At 40.7% G+C, this 23650-nt stretch overlaps 1 protein-coding gene across 2 annotated transcripts in view; it reads right to left on the bottom strand.

Moving 5' to 3' along the window:
- The window catches only part of PRELID2 (PRELI domain containing 2), a 48398-nt gene that overhangs the window by 15908 nt on the left and 8840 nt on the right, over positions 1-23650 (bottom strand). For both annotated transcript variants that reach the window (XM_036425363.2, XM_045576480.1), the window contains exons 2-5: positions 20156-20213; positions 17965-18038; positions 15976-16136; positions 7044-7149 (exon numbers count right to left, since the gene is read on the bottom strand). In XM_036425363.2, coding sequence (XP_036281256.1) covers positions 7044-7149; positions 15976-16136; positions 17965-18038; positions 20156-20213 — 399 coding nt within the window. The remainder of the gene's footprint in view (positions 1-7043; positions 7150-15975; positions 16137-17964; positions 18039-20155; positions 20214-23650) is intronic.

Raw genomic sequence — 23650 nt, 5'->3', positions numbered from 1 at the left:
ACCAAGAGGCCCAGCTCTAAAATTTCACATTTAATCTCTATGTTAAATATACAGTCAAAATCTAGTTTCATATTAAATAATCTTTCTAAAGGCATAACATGCTAGGCTTTTAGTTCAGGAGTTGGTATGTGAGTATTAGGATGTCTATAATTAGCTTCAAATTATTTCAGCACATTCAGTATAACACTAAGGTTCATGTGTTTACAGCAGTTAGTCAGTTGCCCTAATGCAGGCTACATACTATGTAGCTATGAATGCTCATTGGCTGTGAGCATTTTAATGAAAAACCTCACTCTCCAGAAACTTAACTTTATCCATGACAACACTAGAGATTTTTATAATTAGCACAAGGAATGTTAAAACTGTGAAATTGTACTGGTAAAATGAGAGGCTTGCTAACCAGCATAATGAATGTTAGAAATGGACTCTCAGTAATTTAATTAGTGTGACTTAAGATGTGGAGATTAGCTTTACATTCTAGAGACATACCCATCCTTGCAAAATCAGGCTGTAAGACTCTATCTAGCAAGCCCTTCACCCTCAAACTTTAGGAATGCCACCCACAATGCCACATGTCTAAATGGTCCTGGGGCCAGCCACTGGGTCAGAAGATTCTGGCTGCCTGAGGCTATCTGTAAAACAGCCTCTGAACCTTGCCTTTGGAATACCTTCAGGTCTAGCTTCAGAGAACAGTTCATGTGGTTTGTGGTCAGAGTACCCAAAAAGACAGACTTAATAGTTAATTTACACAACAGATAAACTATTTTATGTCTACTTGGGAAAAAAATGATTAATGAAATGTCTCTGTGTGTTGCAGCTGAACCTCATCAACCTTCAATGATCAATTCCCAATATGGACCAAAAAAGAACTGAACACCTGTGTATGCAACTTAGCGTACCATTGGCTCAGGTCAGACTGTCAGGCAGTTCTGACATAGTTCCCAGTGATCCCCGCCTCCTCGTACTTATGTCCTTGTATACATATATATACAAGTACGTTCAGGCTCAGGGAGTTATCTTCCACTATTAAAATGGATTTTTGTAAGGCTCAAATAAGCACACACTCCAAGGGAGCATGTTCAGATCTCTTTAGCAACAGCATGTCCAGACCAGACCTTTTTCAAAGACGAAGTTCAAATTGTTTGACTTGCCTGCATTGATTGCTTCAACGACAAATATTTCACCTGCTGTTGCATTCAATCTTTCTCTGCTTCATCCTCCCGATCAACACAAAAAGAATAATGACCAAACTAATAATGGGGCTTTGCCAGGAGAGTGGCTGAAATAACAAATTATTTTATCACACATTGAAAATGCATTTCCCAAACTTAGTGGAGGGGAAAGAAGCAAGCCTCTATGCGAGTGCATAATGAGAGCTGTGCATTTTCCAAGGTTTGTAGTCAGCTCTAATTACTCAGACAACTGGGTGAAAGAAGACCCTTGCATGACAAGGTTGACCCCATTATATATCTTTTTTAAAGTTTGTAACATTTTTTTTCAATTACAGTTGATATTCAATATCATTTTGTATTAGCTTCGGGTGTACAGCACAGTGGTCAGACAATCATATACTACAAAGTGTATTGATGATATTTCTAAAAAATATATATTTTATTGATTTTGTACAGAGAGGAAGGGAGAGAGATAGAGAGTTAGAAACATCGATGAGAGAGAGTCATCGATCAGCTGCCTCTTGCACACCCCCCACTGGGGATATGCCCGCAACCAAGGTACATGCCCTTGACCGGAATCGAACCCGGGTCCCTTCAGTCCCCAAGCCGACGCTCTATCCATTGAGCCAAACTGGTTTTGGCTTGATGATATTTCTAGTGCCCACCTGATACCATACATAGCGATTACAATGTTATTGACTACATTGGGGAGACAAAAAAGAGAATGGTGGCTCTAGCCAGTGGCTCAGTTGGTTGGAGTATCATCCATATAACAGAAAGTTGCAGATTCAATTTCAGGTTGAATCCCCACTCAGGGGTGTGTATAGAAAGCAAGTGATTGATGTTTCTCTTTCACATCTTTCTCTCTCTCTCTCTCTCATCCTCTCTCTCTAAAATCAATAAAAAGACACATCCTTGAGTGACAATTAAAAAAAAACACCATAGAATGATGGTTGCCAGGAGCTTGGAAGAGAAAGGAATGGGAATTTATTTGACTAGAGGCCCAGTGCATGAAAATTCATACACTCAGGGGGTGGGGGGGGGGGGTGTTCCTTCAGCCCATCCTATGCCCTCTTACAGACCAGGAGCCCTGGGGGGATGTCCAACTAATGGCTTAGGCCTGCTCCCCAGTGAGCAACCTGCCCCCCCATCACTCCTCTGCCACCGCTCATTGCCACTGCCCCTTCCCCAATCACTGTCCCCTCCCTTTGCCCACTGGCACCTGCCTTGGTACTGCCCGCTCCTCGCCCCAACCCCTGCCAACTGGTCGTTCCACCATTTGGTCCATTTGCATATTGGGCTTTTATTGTATAGGATGGGTCCAGAGTTCTGGTTAGGATAATGACAAAGTTGTAGAGATGGATGGTGGTGATGGCTGCACAACACCACACTGGACTGTAGACTTAGGAATGATTAAGATGGTGAATTTTATGTCATGTATATTTTACCATAATAAAAAAATTAACATACATTTTAATATCTTTCTTAATATAGAGATATTTTCAAAACAAGAAGCACAACAAATCCATAATCCATTAAAAATTTTTAAAAAAGGATATGTCATTATAGTAAAAATGCCAGAAATGCCAGCCAAACACACCCTCAACAGCATTTAGGCACCTGGAGTCTGGGGCTCTGAACAAGAGGTCACTCTGTAGCCAGCCAAGGGCCTTTGCAAGTAACAACATCATGGCCCCTCACTTCTCTGGTCAATTGTAAGTTCTCCCACTGTGACTGAGCTCCTTGCTGCTGTGGGCTCTGCCCCATCCTTAATGGACACCACACATCTCCTCACACATCTTGCCCCACACAAGTGGCTGGATGCAGAGCCCATGGATATGGCAGAGACATTACATCCCACCTCTACCATCACTGAACAGCTATGGTGTAGTCACCAAGAGCACACTCTGGAGTCAGACAAGCTTTTGCCTGCCTCAGCTGACACCCAAAGTGTTTGTGAAACTAAACTTCTGAGTTTAAAATCTAGTGTGTACGCATATGAATTTAAAAAGTAAAAGCAAAGCAAGACAAAAATGTAATCATAAAAATAAAGAATAAAAAAGAAGCGAGTGAGTAGGATTTTGTTTCTAATTTGTAAGAACGAAGAGAATACCTTATGTATATTTTGACCCTGTTCTTCAATACTGAAAGTTTTCAAGAACTATTTTCACACCTCTCAGTGAGAATGAGGTAAAATCCCCACATGTGGACAACTAAACCTAGGATTAGGGGGGTGAAGCAACTTGTGCTGCATTACAAAGACAGTGGGCTTTGCTGGGCTGGAAGTTCAGAACTGCTTCTATTTGTTGACCTGAGTACGAAGGGGTAATCCCCATTCTCCTACCCATGTATTCACATTCCAAGAGCACAGTGGGGACCGAATCACGTACAAAAGTCAACACTACTGTCCAGAAGGCCCCTGATCAATGGGCCACCTGAGGAGGGAGAAGAGAAATGCAACCAAGTCCCCAGAGGCACAGAAACACACGTGACCTCAGCTTAGAGATCTGTGTCCAGGGCTGGCTTTTAATTTACAAACACAGGGACATAAATACTCTGAGTGTCTGGCTTTGCTCTTTCTGGGGGGGAAAAAAGATATCAGATCCCACCTTTACCACCACTCAACGGCCTTAGGGATAAAGTTCTAAAGTGAAAATAAAGTCACCTGAAACACTCGTGGTGACCTCCGCAAAAGCCACTTATGCAGGCTCAGCAGTGAAGGCTTTATCAGGAAATCAGGCTGACACCGGAAAATATCATCACTTGAATAAAAGGTAAAAGACACTTAGGCATGAGTGGCTCCTACACTTGAAAAGTTAATTAAACGAGGCTTCTAAAAAAAAAAGAAAAAAGAAAAGAAAACTTGGAAAAAGCTGGCAGAAAAGAATATAGTCATACTTCTGAGCATAATGAGTGAGATTACAGAGGAATCACTTGGCTTCCTCACTTTAAAATTGGTGTCCCCTGATTATTTCCAGACAGTAGTCATCAGAAACCAACTGGAACACTACTCATTTCTATGGAAATGTACAGAGCACTGTCCATGGTACTACGTGCTGAAGGGAATTAGAACTAAGGTTAATAAAATCCCCTCTCTGCTATCAAGAGCATGAAATAAACGTACTATGAGGCAGAGACCTGGGGGAGGGCAGATATTCCCCACTCCTCAAAAGCTTGCACTATGCCAGGCCACTTCTGATAAAGTGGAAAAGGTAAAACTTATTTATAAAAGATAGGGATTTAAGTCCAGACTCCACCCCCTGCTAGACCTATGATCTTGAGGAGATCCAGTCAGCCCACACATAACACAGTGCCTAGCACAAAGCAGGTGTTCAATATGCACTTGTAAAGGAAGGAAGCGGGCAAGCAGCCATGCACATATTGGGTGCACTTATCTCTTCAAGACATTTCTCATCAATAAAATGGGAATAATAATGCCTACTTTGTGTATCTCACAGGATCAAAATGTACAACCACTGTATGCCTACTTGGATTAATCAAACATTATTTATTTATCCAAAGCAAGGATTAGCAAACTATAGTCTAAGATAGTCCACACACTAAATCCAGCCCATTACCTGTGTTTGTAGGGTTCATAAGATAAGAAGTCTTTACAAATAAACATTTACAACCAATTTGATAGTAGCAAGAATTAATTTTTTTATTCCAGATCAGCTAAATGTTATATCACCCACAAAAATATTAATTCCATTCTTCTAAAATTATGTTCTTAGTAGAGCTATATTACCAAAAAAGTATACTCAATTACTGTTATTATATTTTTAATAAAATGTGTGCAAATTGGTTTCTCTCTTGTTATAAAACACCTATAAAATAGCTCAATTTTGCCTCTTGGCCCACAAAGTCTAACTTCATCTTTTTCTTTTTTTAAAAAATATACTTTGATTTTTCACAGAGGGGAAGAGATAGTTAGCTAGAAACATCGATGAGAGAGAATCATCGACCATCTGCCTCCTGCACACCACCTACCAAGGATGTGCCCACAACCAATGTACATGCCCTTGACCGGAATCAAACCTGGGACCTCTCAGTCCGCAGACCAACACTCTATCCATTGAGCCAGACCGGTTTCGGCTTCATCTGACTCTTTACAAAAAACAAGTTTGCCACTCCTGACCTAAACAACATCCAAGAAATCAACTCAGGCAGGGACATGACACCGAAATTATTTTTCTCATCAGCCTTATTATTTTTAAGAGTGTACTTTTGTGGAACATGGGGCTTTCTTACAAATGCATATTTTGCAATACAGCAGAAAAATCCACAATAATTTCTAAATGAGCAATGGTCAGATCTTTCAGAAACTCAACTACCCTCATCATGCCCAGGCTGAAACAGGCTAGGCCAGTCTGGACAGAAGCTAATCTGGGCCAGGAGAACACCATAATCTCAGCAGTATTTAAGTGTTTGGTACTGAGTTGTCTATGGATACAACTCAGTACCAAACACTCATTCATCCCTCTCAGTCTTCCAGACTAATGCATCGTGGTTCAGGCTCATTCTTGAACCTAGGCTTGCAAACTAAAGACAAAGGTCCATTATCCGTAATATCTTTGGGTGTCATAACAATAGTCCTCAGACCAGCCAGTAAACCTGTCATAATAGTCCTCAGACCAGCCAGTAACATATGCACAAGTTTTGAGTAAATCCTGGGAATAAATGATTATGCTCATAATTACAATTAAAAATAACAAAATAATATCATAAATAACACACTATAAATAAAATAAATATTAAATAATTCAAAACCACTGCAGAACACCTGCAATAGGCATATGAAGATGCATGAGTTAGACTTTGCTCCAGGCAAGAATACAGGACATATGAATCTCATACGATACCATATTGGATTAAAAACCAAATTGCTCTACTTAAAACAGGTACATAGGAACCTTGAATGCCAAGGTGGCCTCTGAATCACCTTCCTGAAGCCTAAGCTCCCCAGTTTTTGGAGTTTGAAAACCACAGTAATGGACAACAGGGAGCTCCGGATTTCTATGTCTTCTTCATCCCTAATATCAGGGCAAAATTATAGCTTTCTCAAAGGTTTGCAAGGAATAAATAAGTAAAAATTCTTTTTTACAGTGAATAGCAGACAGTAAGCACTCAATAAATATCAGTTATTATCTTATTAAGTAGTTGTCATCATACTGTATATACAATAAATATAATTATTCTTTCTGATTCTTTCTCTTAATTAGACTTTCTTTCTCCATATGACCACATACTCTTCACTGGTATATTTTTAATGTAATGGAGCACAGATAATATTTTAGTTTTACTCTGATTTGTATTTAGATAACTAGAGATCTAGTGCATGGATTTGTGCAACTGGTGGGGTCCCTCAGCCTGGCCTGTGGGGATAGAACTGAAAGCAGCTCTCCCACATCCCCTAAGGGATCCCCAGATTGTGAGAGGGGGCAGGGCAGGCCAAGGGACCCCACCAGTGCATGATCAGGGCCAGGAGAGACCGCAGGAGGGCTCCAAGGCTGAATGAATTAATTTAAATTTTTTATAATCAAAAAGAGTCTACAAAGGAAATAAAGCCAATCTTCCCCAGTCCTAATCAGCCGGACCCCAGCAGCAAGCTAACTTACGGGTCAGAGCGTCTGCCCCTGGTGGTCAGTGCATGTCATAGCGACTGGTCGAATGGTCAAATGGTTGGACACTTAGCATATTAGGCTTCTATTATATAAGATTAGTGAGAGTGATTATTTTGGCATATAGTTGTTTATGAACTGTATTTTTTTTCTTCTTATGTATGTATAGGAGCTTTATTCAAGAGTCCAATGGGAATATCCATGGTTTCTTAGAATTATTAATGTTGGTTCCAAATGTAAACAAGCTTACCTTTTGGGCTCCCTGTCTTAAGAATGTGCTGGCAAAAGTTTCCAAAATGCAGTTGAGAAAGCCAGCCCCTGTGATTGAAATCCTGCCTCTTTGAATGAACTCTGTCCTGCAAAAAATAGAAGTATTTTTTTTATGTTATTCTACATTCAGATATTTAATCCACAGGTATTTCCAAAGCCTAATTACCACTTATAATCATCACAAAATTATATCCACAGCAACTCAATAATTGCCTGTTACAATAAAATATTTCATTAAAGACTTACAGATTATATAACAGAAGCCACAGTCTTATTCAAACTAGAGAATACTTGTTTCAAGTTGCTAGGAGAGTAGATTTTAAAATTTCTCACCATCACCAAAACAAAAGGTAACATTTTGCATTATGCACATATATCAAATAATTACATTGTACATCTTAAATTTACACAATGTTATATGTCAACTACATCTCAATAGGATATTTTAAGAATGTAATTTTGTGGAACATGAGGCTTTTTTACAAATGCATATTTTGCAATACAGCAGAAAAAAACACAATAATTTCTGAATGAGTGATGGTCAGACCTTTCAGAAGCTGAACTACTCTCTTCATGCCCAGGCTGAATGAATTAATTTAAATTTTTTATAATCAAAAAGAGTCTACAAAGGAAATAATTTCCCTACTTAGATTTTTATGGAAAGGAGATAGAAACCATGTCCTCTGTGTGTGTGTGTGTGTGTGTGTGTGTGTGTGTGTCTGCATATATAAGCACATTTACTGACACTAAGAAAAATGTTCAGAGAAAACTATGAATCCAAAAAGCTGTGATTTTAGTAACAATAATTACTAACTTAATTAATTTGACTTTTTCTCCAATCCCGATAGTTATCTAACCATTAATTAGACCTTCTCCCCAATCCTTTTTTTTATCAGTAGACTACATTTAGATCATACAGAAAAACAAAGCCTTCAGAACACTGTCTCCTCTCTCTCTCTCTCTCTCTCTCTCTCTCTCTCTCTCTCTCTCTCTCTCTCTCACACACACACACACACACACACACACACACACACACACAGTTATCCTAGCCAAGCCAATATAAATGGTCTAGGCAAATAGTTATAATCTAGGCAAAGCAGCTTCCACCTCTTAGATTTAAGCCTATTTAAAATGATTTGCTCATGTGACACTAATCTTTCCTGTCTTTATTCCTGATTAGTCAGAGTAGAATTTAACAGTGATTTTAATATTTAAAAATAAAACGTTGTGCAGTCTTACTGTCTTGGGATAGGTGCACTCTTCAGTCCTCAAAGCAATTATAGGTGAGGGATTAATAAAAGTCTCTCTTACATCACATTCTAAGTGATACTTCTTTTCACCCATTTTGGGAGAAGTGCGTGCTCAGAAAAGCATGCTCAGAGTTTTCCCACAAATGGGATAATAACAGGACAGTGAAGCGGGGTCCTGCCCTTGCCATCAACAAGATAAGAGTTTATTCCATTATATTTCAAGATTGCCAGTGAGGAAAATGCTGCAGTTTCCCTAAATAAGTCACTGACAAAGCACATCAGATATTTGCTTCTTACTACACAGAGCTAACCTAAATCCCTCATGTTAGAGAAGCCTCCATGTAAGTTCTTGTGCAACAATATACAGTTTAATTTCAGCCCTTTTTGAGGAAGGAGGAGGAGGTGGTGGAAGAGGAGGAAGTGGAAAAGAAGAAAGAGGAGGAGGAGGAGGAGGAGAAGGAGGAGGAGAAGGATGGATGAATAGATGGATGAATGCACAAACAAACAGACAGCTAAAATATTAACAAGAAAATTTATGGGTGAATTATATATGTTACTTATTTACTTTGTTCTTTTTACTAATTTTCTATAATAAATATGTATTACTTGACAATCACCAAAAATATTGATAATAAGACCCTGATGACCACTTTGATATAAGTCAAAATTATTCTTTAAAGGCTCTGTGCTACCAAGAACCATTTTCAACACAGGAGTATGCTAACTTCTGGCTTCTCCTTCACTTAAAGTTTCCTTAATCACCTGATGGCTTCCCTTTTCCGGCCCTATGTAACCTTAGTTCTTTGTGCCTTTGGCCCTAAGGCTTTCTCCCATGCCTAAGCTTGACCTGTTCTGTTTCCCTCAAGAGACATAGGAGATTCAAGTTTTCTTATACCTGTCTTTTATCTGTTAAGCCTAAAGGAAGGACTGCATCTCCTTTATGATGTAATATACGTGGGTCACACCTACTCTTCAAAAAACTGCATAGTAACAATGTATATTTTCTATCAGATGTTATATAATCTTCTGAGGTTGTTCCTCTTAAATTTGCTCTATCTCTTACTGAGAAAACTATGATAAAAAGAAGCTAAAGAACGTGCCCAAGGTCATATTGACCTGATGTCAGGAAGATTCATTTTCTACCGAAATCTCAAAACTCCAGTCCTGCTCTTACCTCAGTTAATGGCATAAGCATCCTCCTACTCTATGCCCTTAGAAGTCTCAGCAGCATGTTATATGGTTTTCTTTCCAATCAATCCATTCAATCAGTTGACAGGTTGTGTTTGTTTTCTTTCTAACATCTCTCAACAGTCAATGTCATTCTCTCCCTTGTGAATGCCAATGGCTGAGTTTCAACAAATGGACAGCTAAAATATTGACAAGAAAATCTATAGGTGAATTATAGGTTGTATTTATTTACTTTGCTCTTTTTACTAATTTTCTATAATAAATATGTATTACTTGCCAATGTAAATAATAAATAATTTAAATAACTAGAGGCCAAAATATAAATAATTAGAGGCCCAGTGCATGAAATTCATGCACGGGTATGGTCCCTAGGCATGGCCTGCAATCAGGGCCAACTTCCCTGGCTGCCCGCCACCAGACCCACCCCCGCCACCACCCACCCCCGGTTCCCCTTTCACCATCGGGTGATCAGTGCCTGATGGCCAGGGGAAGGGACTGAGAGGTCGGCTGTTCCCACCCACTCTCCACCCCCATCCCCACCACAGGTCACCCTCTGTGTGGGAAGGTGACTGGCAGGGCAGGGGCTTAACATGGTGCTGCCAACGTCCCCCGCCATCCACCCCAGGTTCCCCGTTCGCCTTCAGGAGATCAGAGCCTGCAGGCAGGGGAAAGGGACCAAGAGGTGGTCAGTGCGCCTCATAGTGACTGGTTCAGCAGTCGTTCTGATTGTTCCGCTGTTAGGGTCAATTTGCATATTATACTTATATTATATAGGATGAAGCCCTGATGATCATTTTTATATAAATAAAAATTATTCCTTAAAGGCTCTGTGCTACCAAGAACCATTTTCAACCCAGGAGTATGCTAACTTCTGACTTATCCTTCACTTAAAATCTCCTTAATTACGGTACCTGATGGCTTTCTCTCCTCACGACCACCACACTGCCTCCCAATGTGTCCCTGTCTCCAGCAGGGACTCTACCACCCACACTGCCCAGAGTCAGTGTCCTACACACGCACACTGATGTCATCATTGGCTGTTTACTTAGGCAGAGAATAAAGCCCATGACCTCAGCTAAGACTCATCCATATTGTTGCATGTAGCTATTGTTTATTCATTTTCATTGCTTCATAGTGTTCTACTGTTTGAAAGTTCTTCAAATTATATACCCACTCCACTGAAGATGGACATTTAGAATGGACCCAGTTTGGAGCTATTATCAATGGTGCTATAGTGAAAATATGCATAACGCATCCAGGTACATTATGTGCACAAGAGTCTCTAGGCAGTGGTTCTCAACCTTTCTAATGCCTCGACCCTTTAATACTGTTCCTCATGTTGTGGTGACCCCCAACCATAAAATTACTTTCGTTGCTACTTCATAACTGTAATTTTGCTACTGTTAAGAATCATAATGTAAATATCTGTGTTTTCCGATGGTCTTAGTCGACCCTGCCAGCTAGATGCTTGCTCATCCCTGAGCCCACAGAGTGCAGACAGGTGATCAGGGGCTTTCAAACTGAGCTGCTCATCGGATTTACCTGGAAGACTTTTTGTTTGTTTGTTTTATCCTCATTCAAGGATCTATATTATATTATTGATTTCAGAGAGGGAGAGGGAGAGAGAGATAGAAACATCAATGATGAGAGAAAACTTGATTGGCTGCCTCCTTCACAGCCCCTTCTGGGAATTGAGCCTGCAACCTGGGCATGTGCCCTTGACTGGAATTGAACCTGGGACCCTAAGGCCGAAGCTCTATCTACTAAGCCAAACCAGCTAAGGCTGGAGGACTTTTTAAAGACAGTGATTTCCAGGAGCCAGCCCAAGTCCCCAGGACTAGAATTATCTCCAGGCTTTCCCTCCCCCCTGAGGCCTAAATTAACACACAACTCAAAAAAAAAAAAAACCTACACTAAAGGGTAGGAGGATGAAAAATAAATCCAGAGGCATTCGCTAAAATATTTCCAAAGCTCTTACTTGGAAATGGCACAGAATGCTCTCTTGGCTGAACATCATTGTTTCCAGTTCAATCATCACCATCCTTTGCAATAAAGCAGCTTACTCCATTTTTCAAAGTTAGTACTTTAAGGAATCACCCCATTTTGAACACAGCATTTATATTCACCATTAGTTCCAACAACAACTTGCATTTATCTAGTGCCTTATACCCTCCAAGCGAGGAACATCTCCATTTATTATCTTATTAAACCTCACTCTGTGAGGGAGCTCGGCCAGCTTTACCCTTTAGCCCAGAGCCAAACGCCATGGCAGCATCTAAGCAGCTACATCATTAATAGGTCTCCGTATGAATGGTTCCAGATTCCCTCTACATCGAATCTCCTACCAAATCCTATTGGACTTTCCCAATTGCACTTGCCCCTCCTGCTGGTTTCATCCCTTTTCAGGTCCCTCCCTTCGTGCCCACTTCAGCCCATGAAGAGCACTATCTGTAACTCCTAGAGCAGGTGGTCATTCATCATTCATTCAATAAATGGCCACAGAGTCTCCTCTATGAGCCGAGTACCATGCTAGGTACACACTGAAGGTACAGGTACAGCAGAATGGGAAAACAGAGACCTGTTATGTGAGCACAGACATAAAAAGCAAGCGAGTATCTTTTGGAGAACAGTCTTACTGGGCCAAAAAGAAGGCTCCTGCCCAGATGTCATATTTACACGGAGAAGGCCCCGAAATCCAGGTCAACGTGAGCACAGGGAGTCGTGTTTTGGGACAAATACAGTGATATTTATTCAGGCTACTAGATAATTATACCCTTGTGCTCTTTATTATCAGGATTAGAGATTAGAAATAATACCAAGTGAAGTTAACAGAGCCAGAGTATTTTCATATCACAGTGAAAGCAGGTTTGGCAGTCAACTAAAAAGGCCTGTGCTAAACACATGAAACTTAACAAAATGTCCAACTTAACAAAAACAAATAAAAGATTTCAGAGTAAGAAAAAAATAGATAAACAAAGAAAAATGCCCTAATATTACCCCCTTGAAACATGCACATTTTTTTATCTGTGATTCACCTGATAAAAATTCGAAACTTGGGATATTTTAATCCAGGAGTTGAAACACAAAAATTTCTAAATGTTACCTACCTTATTTGTTAGAATGAAGACTATTCATAGGAGTAACTTCAATTATAAGGGAAATTCGTTGATCTAAGAACAGTTGCTCATCCCATTCATTTAATCTGTGTGCAAAGTTGGACTTTGGCTTGTTTCTTTCACTGTATTTCAGGATAAATGTCTTTGATATTTTATAAAAATTGAATCAATGCCAAAACCGGTTTGGCTCAGTGGATAGAGTGTCGGCCTGTGGACTGAAAGGTCCCAGGTTTGATTCCAGTCAAGGGCATGTACCTTGGTTACTGGCACACAGTAGGGGGTGTGCAGGAGGCAGCTGATAGATGTTTCGCTCATCGATGTTTCTAACTCTCTATCCCTGTCCCTTCCTCTCTGTAAAAAAAAATCAATAAAATATATATATTTTTAAAAATAAAAATTGATTCAACATATCAGATGTGATTAATACATATTCTACTAGGCTGAGCACTTTGAAATCTCAGAAATTGCATCTGTAAGCATCAATGGATAAGCAGAAACTCTTAAGACATGGGAAGGTAAAGACATTGGCATTAAAATGCTCAATGCTGAGTATGGAAGAATGGTCCGCTACTCAAAAGTAAACCCCCCAGCTCCCCAGCATCATAAACATAGGAGTCTCCACTGATGAGAAAGTTTAAATCTTGCTTCTAGATAAGAAAAACCTTACTGCTTATCGCAAAAACCCAAACAGCTATGGTGAAAGAGCAACGCCCAAGAAAATGCTTTTATAAGATGATTATCTTTTAGAATTGCATTACTTGGATAAGGTAAAAAGTCCATTACTAAAGACAGATCAAATGCATACCCATTATATTCCCACATAGTCCAATAAAAACTAACAAAAGAATAAGAAACTAACAGATATCTTTTAAAGAAGGGAAGCAAACCCAAAATCATAAGAAATGAATAAGCTTATCTCAGAATGTAGGGTTTCAGAGGGCAGAAACCATGACTTCGCTTTCTGAGAAATTAAAGCAATGTACTCCATTCTCCACTAGCAAAGGCAAAGCCTCTGTCCTGTCCCACTAATTAAATAGAGCGCATTCCTACAAGAGCTGGATGTCAATTTTTTATTTTTTTTCTTTCTTCTCCCCAATTTGGGACGAGTGTCGAAGGGAAAGCCATGCATTGGCCCAACATCTCTGACTCTGAAAACAGGCAGCTCCTCGGAGCTCCAAGCGTGATGCCCCTGGGTCTATGGCAGCCACAGTCATAGCACGGACCAGGAAGAAAACCAGAACACAGGGGATTTGGTCCCTGCCAAACGCTTGCATTAACTCTGGATGCTTTCCCTCCAGTGCTCAAGTCTCACACTGGACCTAACATGGAAGGATTCCTCCCTCCCATGCCTCTCAGATTGAGGAACTCTTATCCCCGAGAGGGTGTGCTGAAGGAACTCAAAGTCACAACACGGAACACCTTCCTGCAGCCTAATGGGAACAATTATAAACGCTGTTTCTTCAGTAACATAATGCATGCTAAAGATGGGAGTCATGTGGATTTTTAAGATTCTGATAATAGCAACAATAAAGGTAGTAATACTAGACATTAACATTTATCAACTACTCTCATTTGACTGTCACGGCAATCCCCTTCATACTAATGAGGAAACTGAGGCTTAGAGATGTGGGGTAAATTGTGCAAAGGCATATATCATAGTTCAGAGGTGGGATTCTACCCAAGATCTAGCCAGTTACTGTGGCATCGGATGAGAAGTCTAGAGGAGCCAGGTGGGCTGGGTGAATAAAGCAGACTGAGACTGTTAGCCAGCTGAGCCAGGTATACAAGACAAAAGACTCTGAGGCTGCCTTAGTTCCTATTCCATGGAAGGCCCGCTCGTGGACAGAGAGATCCCTGAATTCATTTGCATCAGTAGGTTTCTATTACTTCCAAAGCATGACCAAGACAATGGGCACCAAGGTGAAGAGGGAAAGGGTGTGTAGTACCTCCTCCTTGCTAGTATACTCCAATTATTTTTTCCCGATGCCCCTCCCCTCCCATGCAGTCTTTTGTTTCAAGATATCCCTTTCAATGATTTTCAGACAGAGTGGAAGAGAGGGAGAAGTGGGAAGAAAGAGAGAGAGGGGGAGGGAGGGAGGGAGGGAGGGAGGGAGGGAGGGAGGGAGGGAGGGAGGGAGGGAGAGAGAGAGAGAGAGATGAAACATCAATTGATTGCCTCCCACACATGCCCCAACCGGGGCCAGGGAGCAAACTGCAACCGAGGTGCTTGCCCTTGACTGGGAATCAAACCTCATGACCCTTCAGTCCAGAGGTCAACACTCTAACCACTGAGCCAAACCAGCTAGAATAAGAATAAATTTTATTATATGTAAACAATATCTCAATAAACCTGAGAATTAAAATTTCTCCTTTAGAGAAACATTCACATGGCATTTATGAGGATTATAAGCTTTATCAATATTGCAGTACTGTTTATAATTTTAAAAAAAAATGGAAACCACCAGAACATCTGTCAAAAAGGAAAAAGCAAAATAGAATATAGTGCAATCATAAGGTGGAAGATGATGCAACAGCTCAAAGAAATATATATATTTCTTTGGATAAAGTTTAGAAACATTCTATTATGCAAAAAAGATAAGGGCATAATGTGTCACACAGAATGAAAGCATGTATGTAAAAACAGATATATGAAACTATACTATGCAGGCTTTGTGAGTACACAGGTGAGTACCTAGAGGTATCTCTTAAAAGTCTAGAAAAATGCCGGACTGGTTTGGCTCAGTGTATAGAGCATCGGCCTGCGGACTCAAGGGTCCCAGGTTCTATTCTAGTCAAGGGCATGTACCTTGGTTGCGGGCACAACCCCAGTGGGGGGAAGGGGGGTGCAGGAGGCAGTTGATCAATATTTCTCTCTCATCGATGTTTCTAACTCTCTATCCCTCTTCCTTCCTCTCTGTAAAAAGCCAATAATATATATATATATATATTATTTTTTAAAGTCCAGAAAAATACTCAGCTCAGTGATGACACTCATTGCCTTTGGAGAAGGTAAAAGACAGCAGGATTGAACAGGGTGGCCAGAAAGGAGGTGAGCTCTATCGTTTTCCCTCCACAAGGAAATCTACTCATTAATTACCTGTGTGCTTACAAATCAATAATGTGTCATTTATGTGAGAAGTAAACAGAGGTTATAAGTATGAAATCATAGGTGCTTTTTACTAAATGTATTGGAGTAACACTAGTTAATAAGATTATATAGATTGCAAGTACACATTATAGCTTTTTAATACATGTGCTCATCTGTGCATCCCTGCACCCAACCTACACATACACACACACACACACACACACACACACACACAACACACACACAACACACACACAGAGGTGATCTTACCAATTTGGGTTTTCCATGCTTTCCTGGAAGACAGACTCTTCCTTCATGGATGCATACTGTGTCCATGTAAGGCAGTGACTCTGGATAGCCATGCTTCTTTTCTGGGGATTGAGCCAGGATTCCTCTTCTAACTGGATATCAGGTATCTTTAAAATGCTCACCTGTCCAACAGAGGGGGGACAGCTTTCTCAATTTTGGGAGAGCAGGCTACATAAAGACTGCACCCAGAAGTGCTTTCAGTCTTGGACAATTAAGAGGAGAAATGATCCTAATATGTGGCTGTAAGTCCTTGATAATCAAACATTCTATGACCTTACTAAGTGCTGGTGAGGACGTGCAAATGGCCCGGGATTTATGCAGGCCATTCAGTCCTTGGCCTGATTTCCCTAATGGCTAAGCACTAAGCAAATTATCAGCCTTCTTCGCATAGCCTCTAGGGCTGGTTATGGCCTTAAATCAACAGATTCTAACTGGGCCAACTATGGGCTCATGTGCAGGACAATATCAGGTAAAATATTTTCTTCATTTTAAACTCTGACTACACCTAGAAATGTATTCTTTCCTAGGTGAGGAGACATGGAAGACTGCAAAGACAGAACTGTACAAGTCAGAGGTGTCCTTGAATTATTTAAGAATTGAGATACAACACAAAGTTGAATGCCTTTTTAAATAATAGATTCAAAGTATGTATATAGGTCAAAGGCAGGCAGGGCATGCACTTGGCGGAAAAAGCCAGTAAGAATTTTTGCTGCACAAATTGCAACACATTTTACCCCCTGGAAAATAAAAGAAAGCTCGTTTCCACTGTGTTATCACCTTTCTTCCCACTGAAGAATGTGACAGAAGTGATAGAAGCCACCATTTTTCCTACAGATGGCGCAGCAATGTCATTTCCAAGCTCGTGGGTAGGAGCCCAGCGGGGCTCCACGTCACACACAGAATCGCTCCCAGGCTGAAACAAACGTCTGAGAAATCTTTTAACTGTGAATCAGGATGCTCTCCTCGTATTTCCTAATGATGCCAAAAAGGCTCTTGTCACTAATTTCTCTACAGTTGGAGCAATGTGATTTAAAATCTCCACTTACCTTTTTTCCTAAAAATCACCAGTGTGCTGAAGGAAGAAAACAATTTGCTATCATGAAGATTTCATCACCAACACCATCACTTTACAGAAACATACAGAAAAAGGCTTACGGAGAGCACCGAGAGCATTCCACTCCCTGAAATAAGGGTCTTCACTTCTGAGAGTGAAACAGAAATGGAAGCTTTTACCTCCCCTTCTAAAGATCTGGTAAAACATCTACCGTCTGCTCACCTCTGACCATTCTTACTTAAGAGTCACATCTAACCAGGGACAGATCAGGAAAGATGGTCACTTGATGTCAAATGTCCATGGTGTCTTTAAAATAAGTGCAGACCAGCTCTATGTCCACTAAGAGTCATCCACAAAAGAGAGAGACACAGAGCCAGACAGGAAAACAACTATCTCCAGTGGCATCTGCCAGAACTGAGGTTGGCCTGGCTGGTGTGCCTGGGTTGGTTGGGTGCCATCCCTTGCACTGAAAGGTGGCCGGTTAGATTCCAGGTTGGGGCACATGCCCACGCTTCAGTCTCCATCTCCTGTAGGGAGCGTGCAGCAGGCAGCCAATCGATGTTTTGCTCTCAGGTTGATGTTTCTCTCTCCCTCCCTCTCCGTTCCTTTCTCTATGAAGCCAATAAGAAATCTTTAAAAAAATAAAAATTTAAAAAAAAGCATTACTTCTCATGCCTGACCTCAGGCTGGTTTCTAGGGCACTCCAGGCAGCAGGCCTTCAGGGGGTCATGAAAAGAAGGAGGTAAAACCTGAGGCTGGATAATAACAGATATTTTTTTCTCTGAAGGGCTATGAGGCAGGAGAAAGTTCTGCTTTCCATCAGAAAATGCTCTTTTCATGGCTAGAAAATTCCCCAATGTTACACCAAAGCTGCTAACATTTTGAAATGAATTTACCTTCCTTAAAATTTCTGGAATCACATTCCGACAGATTGCAATCCTCTTTCTATAGATGATCCCTGTTGACACATCTAGAAATAGAAAAATTTTACACTCAAAAGGGTATTTACGGAAATGTATGCTTGTCTACAGTCAATAAAACTTTAAATGTCGATCTCCATTTCCTATCTGTAGAATTCCTTAAAAAACCACATTTAACTCAAAACTTAGGATCTCTGACCACTTTTCTGGGCCAAATCATTCCAAATAGACTTATCTATGACCAAGGAACATGTGTAAACAGCTACTCACAAGTGCACATTCTAATAATTTATTTATTTATTTAATTGATTTTTTTTTTTTTACAGAGAGGAAGAGAGAGGAATAGAGAGTTAGAAACATCGATGAGAGAGAATCATCGATCAGCTGCCTCTTGCACACCCCCTACTGGGGATGTGCCCACAACCAAGGTATATGCCCTTGACCGGAATCGAACCCAGGACCTTTCAGTCCGCAGGCTGACGCTCTATCTATCCACTGAGCCAAACCGGTTTCGGCACAAGTGCACATTCTAAAGTTAAAAAGTCACAAATTGTTCACTGCTGTGAATTACCAATGTCAACACTCCAATGACAATGGCCAGTGAGCCTCCTGCTCAACTCCAACAAAGAGAATGTTTTAACAAAACAAAAACAAAAAACAAAAAAATAAATGAAGAATCTGATTCTACCATCTTCTGCACCAAACATGTTTTCAAACCCAGATTTCTGGCTACAAAATTTAAGCTTACAATTAATTATACCAGGCATACCTTTCTCATAGGGGAGCAGACTCCCCAAGACTGGAACTACTATTTGGAAGGAAGTTTCCAGAATAACAACAGTAATGTAAAACAAACAAACAAAACAAAAAAGAAACCACTGAACAAATGTGAGTTCAGAAAAAGTTAGAGAAAAAGATAAAACTCGGAAATTATAATTAATGTCCCTATTCCACTCTGGAATATGCACATTGTTCTCTCATTTGATCTTCACAACAACCTAAAGGCAGGTTTATTATTTTCTCCTTGAACGGATGAAGAGACTGAGCCTCCAGGAAGTTAGGTTATAGTAACAAAATCAGGACTTGCCAAATAACAAGTTCCTCCCACACTGAGTGCAGGTACCTGAGAAAGTGTGTGTGGGTTTTTTAAATATATTTATAAGAGTTGTGGAAGCGCAGAAAATAACGTCACAAGCAAAAGACAGTTTTCTGTTCACCGAGCACAGAGGCCTCAATGTCATGTAATGAAAAGTAGCATCTCATACGTTTACTCTGAAGGCTCCAAAACATGTCAGACCGGGCACTGGGTGTCTCCAAAGGTTAACACATGGATTGTGCCCATCATTATAGTTCCCTGCAGTGCCCAGGTCTCAAGTTCAAATACCGAGAGAGAAAATGCTTCCACGGGAGATATGAGGGACAGAGAAAAGACTCTTACACTCTAGTCCAGGGTCAGTAAACATTTTATGTAAAGGGCTAGGTGGTAAATAGTTTAGGTTTTGTGAACCTTATAGTCTCTATTGCAAAAATTCAACTCTGGAGTTGTCACCAGGAAGCAGCCATAGATAAGATCTAAACAAACAGGCATGGCTGAGTACCAATAAAACTTTATTGACAACACAGGCCACACAAGCATAATTTATCATCCCTTGCTCTGGTCAATACTGAAACATAGTAAGTACAATTATGGCCCCATAATCGAATCACTTTACAGTCACATCTCACCACATGCTATTAACCATATGCCATCTCTAAAATGATATATGAATATGTTAGATGTTATAATCATGCAAACTTGGACAAGTTTTTTTCTCTCTCTACCTTGGTTGCTTCATTCCTTAAATAGAAGTAACCATAATACCTACCCCATACATTGTTTTGAAGATTAAATAAAAGAAAATGTGGCTGGCACATATTAAGTGCCCAAAAATGTTAGCTGTTATTATTGTCGTCAATGAATTATTAACTGAGAAAGTGGCAAGAGCATAGTAGGCAAGCCTTCTCTTGCTATAAGTACTCAGTGTTCTCTTCTCTCAGTAACTTCAAATATAGAACTACACCTGTTTAAAACATAACAGGCTACACATACACCACAGACACACATCTTTACAAGAATGAGGATCACTTAATGCTCATCACTGAAGTGAGGTAAATTCGGAGAACTTACCTCTTTTTTCCTCCACGGTGTTTACCGAGATGACATTTTTGTCCATGGGGTTGGGATACTAAAAGAAAGCACATAGAGGAGAATTAGCATCCATCTTTCACCAACGTGAATTATTCCGTAGTAACCACAGTTATGCGCGGGAACAGTTAAGCATTAGCTAAGGCTCGCTTTCAATCAAGGGCCTTCATTTTACCACTTCAGCCCGGGTAAGTGAGGGGCTAAACACAGCTGGGCCTGAGTGAACTCTAGGAGAAAGCTTTCTTAGACCCAACCTAGCCCCGGATGTGGAGGGGGAGGTTAGGTGAAGCTAATCAATAACTAATACTAGCAATACTGAACCAGCCTTATTTAATGAAGAGAGTTCTTTGTGCCTGCCGCTGTGCTAAAGGCTTTACCCCCACGGTCTTGTTTCAATCCCTTAGCGGCCTCTTCGTTGTGACTTGGTTCTGGGATATCATTACCCCACTTTTCAGAAATGGAAACTGAATAAATATCAAAGAGCTTAGGGTCACCAGCTAGAGTGTGGGGAGCCAGGAAATTCAACCAGGCCTGACACACAGTGAATTCCTTCACTGCTGTCCTATACCATTGCCTGGCAGCTGGGTTAGCATCACAGGAATATAATCCTAGGAGTAGTCTATGCCAGGTCCTCAATAAAGTTTATTGATTGACTACATTCCCCTGAAGGACAATTTGGATATAATAAGGCTGCTAGCAGCTACCACTTTTGTCCTGGGCAGTGTATATATTTTCAGTTTCATTCTCACACCTAACCCATGGCATACATGCTGTTTTTCCCCCTCTCACAAGTGAGAATTAAGACTTGGATAAAGTAAATAATTTTCTCAAAATCAGCCAGCTAATGAGCACCAAGACTGTAATGTACCCACCGATGCTCTGTTGCCTTCCATGTCCACCTAAATCAGCTACTCAAACCCAACCCTTTCCGTTGCTCAGATGCAAAAAGAGAGACTTAGGGAGCAGCAGTGACTTCCTCAAAGCCATGGGACAGGTAGGCTGCTGACTCAGGCCTGCTGAGCATCCCTTGGACTCTCTTCCCAGAGATTTACTGCTCTATCGTGTGTGATCAAATCGGAAAAGAAAAGTACAGAAGTCTTATCAAAGATATCATAGGTGCTAAAGAGGCTGGGGGGCAAAAAAAGAGGGTCCTCCACTTTACACCTGGCAAACTTGAACTCTAAGTCTTCTGAACCTCAGGAAATAAAAGAGGCAAAACCCAGTGAGTGTGGGTCTCCCCCACCATGCACGGACAGCTGGGTGTGTGAGTGCGTGCGTAAGAGGCTGATTGATTGACTGACTTTGGCTTTATATCAAAAAGGGCCTTCACCTTCACACATTCTTTAAGATACCTGTGGCCCCAAAGGACACTGGATTGGAACAGAGCCTGAGAGAGTGGGAACACAGTCTGTCCCGGCCACTCCTGTAACACTTCCACAGTGTGTGGCGCCAGTGGGCACTCGATAAATATTTGCTGAATGAAGGATTGATTTGGCAGATAAATCTCACTGACCTCAGGGATCAATCTGAAAAATAGACCTTCCTTCTTGTTTGGGAACCAATCTGGGAGAAGTCCTCAGCAGCCTCACGCCTCGTCATGCCCCGTGCCAAAAGCTGTCATTCACACTTCCATCCTGGCAACTACAATCCTGATAACTAATCAGAAACACGGCTTTTTAAACAGTTATTCAATCATTCATTCATCTGTTTTTGCTCTGGGAAGAAAATGCTCAAAATTATGATGACTGCTTTTTTAAAGTTCAGCCTTCTGTATTTCCTGAAGATAATGTCCACTACAAATGGTTGGGTTTAGCTGCTCTGTTCCTTAGTCAGGGGCCTCACCTCACCTACACAGCACCCGTGAAGCAAAGGCAGTATTTAAGATACACGGATGCCCTGAATTGTGTGTGTGTGTGTGTGTGTGTGTGTACTAGAACTTTCACACTAATGTACAATGAGAGTACTTCCTTTACTACAGTACTAGTTTGTTCATAGTTTATCATCAGCACATCCTGACCGAATATTGTACATACAGGGTAAATAGTAGGAAGGTTACTAAACTAAATTATGAAAGAGATTACACATGTAATCACTAGAGAAGAGCAGTGATCAAAGTTTTCAGTCCTTATTACTTCCCTTAGTTATCAGGGAAATTCCTAAAGAGAATAATAAACTCAGAAGCGTAACACTTTTACATAATTCTTATATTTGTTTACTAAGTCAAAAGGTATCAGTTTAAATAATAGTGAAAACTCTATTTATTCTTCATTCAACAGTTTTTTGAGTAACTACCATGCCAGACATTGTTCCAGACACTGAGAATATAGTAATAAAATGAACAAAATTGTAGCCACTTAGAGAGTTCACATGTTACTTGGGGGGACAAATCACACACACACACACACACACACACACACACACACACACACACACATATTAAGAAAATAAATCAGACTAAGAAATGAGAGGGGAATAAAAATTGTGGAAATAGGCCACTGTAAAATAAATAAGGGGTCACCCATTAGAAAATGCTTGTGAATAACAAAAGTAAAATGGACATTTTATTAACCAAACACAAGAGATCCTGAACTATTCATTCCAGTAAAATCACCTGTACGATTCGAGTCATTTTCCTAGGCAGAAACTACTTTTGGAGTTGCATAGTCAGGGGCCTTACGTTTCCAGACAAGAATGGGGAAAAGGCACCAGAGGTTTGTTTACAATAGCTAAATTCCATGACATAAAAGGCAAGTGTTTGAGCGTGTTTAAAAGGATTTACTGTGCTGAGGCTCCCCCTGCCTGGCATTACTTGAAATGATCTGACATCATCTTGTGGTGGAAAAGCCCTAGATTACCTTCTGGAATTCTTATTTACCCAAGTTAGCAAGAACACTGTGAGTGGGGAGCTTAGCCAATGAGCGAAGAGAAAAGGTGATTCCTCTGCAGCTCACGTGCAGAGGCGGGACTATTGGCATGCTGTCTCCCAGTGAGGACAGCCCCCCACCCCATGTGTTATGTCTCCCCTCCGGGCCTGTCCCCAGCCCCAGTGGCTGCCGTGCTGCGGGTGGGCCCCCCGTGTGTGGCATCTCCACTCTGGGCCCATCTGTGCACACAGCCTCCTCCTGAGCCAGACGTGACTGTTACGGCATCCTGGCTAATTTGCAATATTTGCATATTGAAATATATATATATATATATATATATATATATATATATATATATATATATATATATATATTTCATAAAGCCTACCCTTAAGACAGTAAGGAGTTAGTAAAATATCAACTTTGCTAAAAGCAAATAAAAATCAATATACTCCTCACCCCACTCCTCCTCCCAAAAAAGTCAATGACCTCAAAAGCAGTCATTGTTTACCAACTTCCAAATGGCATGATCCAAGAGAGCACAGGAAGCAGCTGAGCTTTCTTTTGGCAAAGACAACTAAAAGAAATCTGGTATATGAACATCCCTGTTAAG

Source organism: Pipistrellus kuhlii, unplaced genomic scaffold (assembly GCF_014108245.1).
Source record: "Pipistrellus kuhlii isolate mPipKuh1 unplaced genomic scaffold, mPipKuh1.p scaffold_m20_p_8, whole genome shotgun sequence".
Classification (NCBI taxonomy): domain Eukaryota; kingdom Metazoa; phylum Chordata; class Mammalia; order Chiroptera; family Vespertilionidae; genus Pipistrellus; species Pipistrellus kuhlii.
This window is presented reverse-complemented; position numbering and strand designations above follow the sequence as displayed.